This window comes from Plasmodium reichenowi, chromosome 5 (assembly GCF_001601855.1).
Source record: "Plasmodium reichenowi strain SY57 chromosome 5, whole genome shotgun sequence".
NCBI lineage: Eukaryota > Apicomplexa > Aconoidasida > Haemosporida > Plasmodiidae > Plasmodium > Plasmodium reichenowi.
In genome coordinates this window covers 429,915-431,306 of record NC_033650.1, presented here as the reverse complement: position 1 = coordinate 431,306, position 1,392 = coordinate 429,915, and the positions used below count along the sequence as shown (strand labels likewise).

General features: G+C 21.9%; 1 protein-coding gene across 1 annotated transcript in view; it reads left to right on the top strand.

Moving 5' to 3' along the window:
* Positions 1-199: 199 nt before the first annotated feature.
* The window catches only part of PRSY57_0511000 (inositol-3-phosphate synthase, putative), a gene marked incomplete at both ends in the record, with an annotated part of 2,412 nt that continues 1,219 nt past the window's right edge, over positions 200-1,392 (top strand). The window contains one exon of the mRNA XM_012906179.2: positions 200-1,238. Within this exon, the coding sequence (XP_012761633.1) occupies positions 200-1,238 (1,039 nt within the window). The remainder of the gene's footprint in view (positions 1,239-1,392) is intronic.

The following is a 1,392-nucleotide window of genomic DNA, read 5'->3' as shown; positions in this document are numbered from 1 at the left end:
TTTTAAATATAAAAATATATTTATATTTATAAATAAAAAAATTTTAAAAATTAAAAAAATATTAATATTTTTAATATTTAATTTTTTATATTTTTATTTATTTATTTATTTATTTTTTTTTTTTTTTTTTTTTTTTTTTTTTTTTTTTTTTTTTTTTGTTTTCTTCTACATATATCGTTGAATATTCCTAAAAGTAAAAATGGAGACGTACAAGGGGATGCAGTTTTCTTCAAATAAGGGAACCGTAAAGAATGCATTTAAGAAAAGCAATTTAGGATATGAAGTAATGTTAGATAGAAAAGAAGATGAGAATTTTATTTATTCTAATTATGAACATGTGGAAACACAAGTAGAAAGAGATTCTAAAGGTATGGTAGTATGTAAAAAATATAAGAATACTTATGAGATATTAGTTGAAAAGGTAAAAGAAAAAAGATTAGGAGTTTTACTTGTTGGTATAGGTGGTAATAATGCTACGACTATGTTAGGAGGTGTTTGTGCGAATGCTAAAGATTTAACTTATATGAATAAATGTGATTTAAAGAGATCTAATTATTTAGGTAGTGTTTTTTTATCATCTAATATTAGATTAGGATATAATGAAAAGGATAAAGAACATGCATATGCTCCAATTTATAAACTTATAGATATATATAATCCAGAAAATATCGTTTATGGTGGTTGGGATATTAATAATATGAATTTAAAAGATTGTTTAGTTCGTAATAAAGTTTTTGATAATGAAGTTATTGAAAAAATTAAAGATGATTTAGATTATGTACCATTAAAAAGTGTATATTTTAAAGGAAATTTTATTGCAGGTAATCAACAACGTAGAGTTAATAATATCTTATATGGTAAAAATAAATTAGAAATATTAGAACAAGTAAGAGAACAAATTAGAAATTTTAAAAAACAAAATAATTTAAATGAACTTATTGTATTATGGTCAGGTAATACAGAAAAAAATATACCACATATACCAGGAGTAAATGACACTTTTCTAAATATTTTACATGCATGTAAAAAAAATCATGAATCTGTTTCACCTAGTGTTATCTATGCTCTTGCAGCTATTTTAGAAAACTCTCCTTTTATAAATAGTAGCCCTCAAAATACATTGGTAAGTGCAGTAGTACAATTAGCTCAACAGAAGGGAATATTCATCATTGGAAATGATTTAAAAACAGGACAAACCAAAATTAAAAATTTCCTCCTCGACTTTTACTTTGGAACAGGTATCACAAAAAGGAACAAATCAATGAGCAAATTAATGTATATGTATATAAATTTGTACATACATGCATATATATATACATATATATATATATATATATATATTTTTTTTTTTTTTTTTTTTTTTTTTTTTTTTTTTTTTTTTAGGTTTAAAAC